At 61.4% G+C, this 1,558-nt stretch overlaps 1 protein-coding gene across 1 annotated transcript in view; it reads left to right on the top strand.

Annotated features, from left to right (window-relative positions):
• LOC105544660 (chromosome unknown open reading frame, human C1orf86) overlaps positions 1-1,558 on the top strand; it is an 18,605-nt gene that overhangs the window by 13,238 nt on the left and 3,809 nt on the right. Inside the window, 2 exon segments of the mRNA XM_011987225.1 lie at positions 69-204; positions 292-560. Coding sequence (XP_011842615.1) covers positions 69-204; positions 292-560 — 405 coding nt within the window.

Genomic DNA, 1,558 nt, shown 5'->3' on the forward strand with positions numbered 1-1,558 from the left:
CTCCCAGGTCCCCCCACCATAGCCTTTCCCCGGCTGAGTACCCCGTCTCCTTTTTCTGTCCGCCCCAGGCCTTCTGGCGGCCGCCCCTGGTTTCTCCTGGGGGGTGATGAGCGGGAGCGGCTCTGGGCCGAGCTGCTGCGCACGGTGAGCCCAGAGCTCACCCTGGACCACGAGGTGCCTCCACTGCCCGCCTTCCCTGGACAGGTGTGCCCACCGGGCCCATGGCAGCGGGGGAGGGGTTTCCAGGGCGAGAGCCGCCGCTGGGCGAGGCCCAACAACTCCATGTTGCAGGAGCCCAGGTGCGGCCCGGAGCCCACTGAAGCCTTCACTGTCGGACCCAAGACCTTTTCCTGGACGCCCTTTCCGCCAGACCTGTGGAGCCCGGGCCGCTCCTACCGGCTGCTTCGCGGGGCAGGAGGGCACCTGGAGTCCCCCGCCAGGTCCCTGCCCCAGCGCCCGGCACCTGATCCCTGCAGGGCCCCCAGGGTGGAGCAGCAGCCGTCCGTGGAGGGTACCGCCCTGCGCCACTGCCCCATGTGCCAGAAAGAGTTCGGCCCCAGGTGAGTGCACCACCCTGTGCCCCGCCGGGTTATCCATCCGTGTTTGGAAACCACAGCCGTTCAGAAGGTCAAGAGGTGGCCGAGCTCAGCGCTGGCTTTTAAAGCCCTGTTTCACACGTGGAAATGTGGCCCAGTGCTGTGGCCTGGCATGTCCGGGTGGCTGTCTGTCACGGGTCTGGGGTCCCCCTGCTTTCCGTGCTCTGGAGGCCCACAGACAGCGCAGAAGGCAGGCTGGGGAGCACTGGCCCCGGTCCACCTGGCCATCTTGGAAGCTGGTGGCACCAGCGTCCCCAGGCCCAGAGCACGGGAACACCTTCCCGAGAGTGGGTCATGGGTTTTAAAAATGAAGATCATCTTTTTTGTCTGGAGATGCTTTTTCTTATTTTTGAAGCCCACTGTATACTTACATATATGTTTTTAAGTAAAGGGGAATGGAACCCAGTTTTACTAAGAAGATAGCCCAAACTGTCCAGTGCCTGGGCTCCTGTCTGGCGACCTCGGGGCCCTTGGCCTCCTGAGCAGGCACCTGGGGCCGGCGCCGTGTGAATGATGCTGGTTCGTAACTTTTGGTTGAGTTAATGGGCGGCAGGTTTCAGATCTCACGTGGCCAGGAGACCGGGTCCTTCAGTCATGCCTGATGCCCCTGGTCTTCTAGAAGCCAAAACAGCTCAGGAATGTGAAGGGGACCGGAGTCCAAAGTTAGCAGCCAACAACAACAACAACAACAACAACAAAAGGCCGGGCGCGGTGGCTCAAGCCTGTAATCCTAGCTCTTTGGGAGGCTGAGGCGGGTGGATCACGAGGTCAGGAGATCGAGACTATCCTGGCTAACATGGTGAAACCCTGTCTCTACTAAAAAATACAAAGAATTAGCCATGTGTGGTGGTGGGCGCCTGTAGTCCCAGCTACTCGGGAGGCTGAGGCAGGAGAATGGCGGGAACCTGGGAGGCGGAGCTTGCAGTGAGCTGAGATCCGGCCACTGCACTCCAGCCTGGGCG

This window comes from Mandrillus leucophaeus, unplaced genomic scaffold (assembly GCF_000951045.1).
Source record: "Mandrillus leucophaeus isolate KB7577 unplaced genomic scaffold, Mleu.le_1.0 Scaffold305, whole genome shotgun sequence".
Lineage (NCBI taxonomy): Eukaryota > Metazoa > Chordata > Mammalia > Primates > Cercopithecidae > Mandrillus > Mandrillus leucophaeus.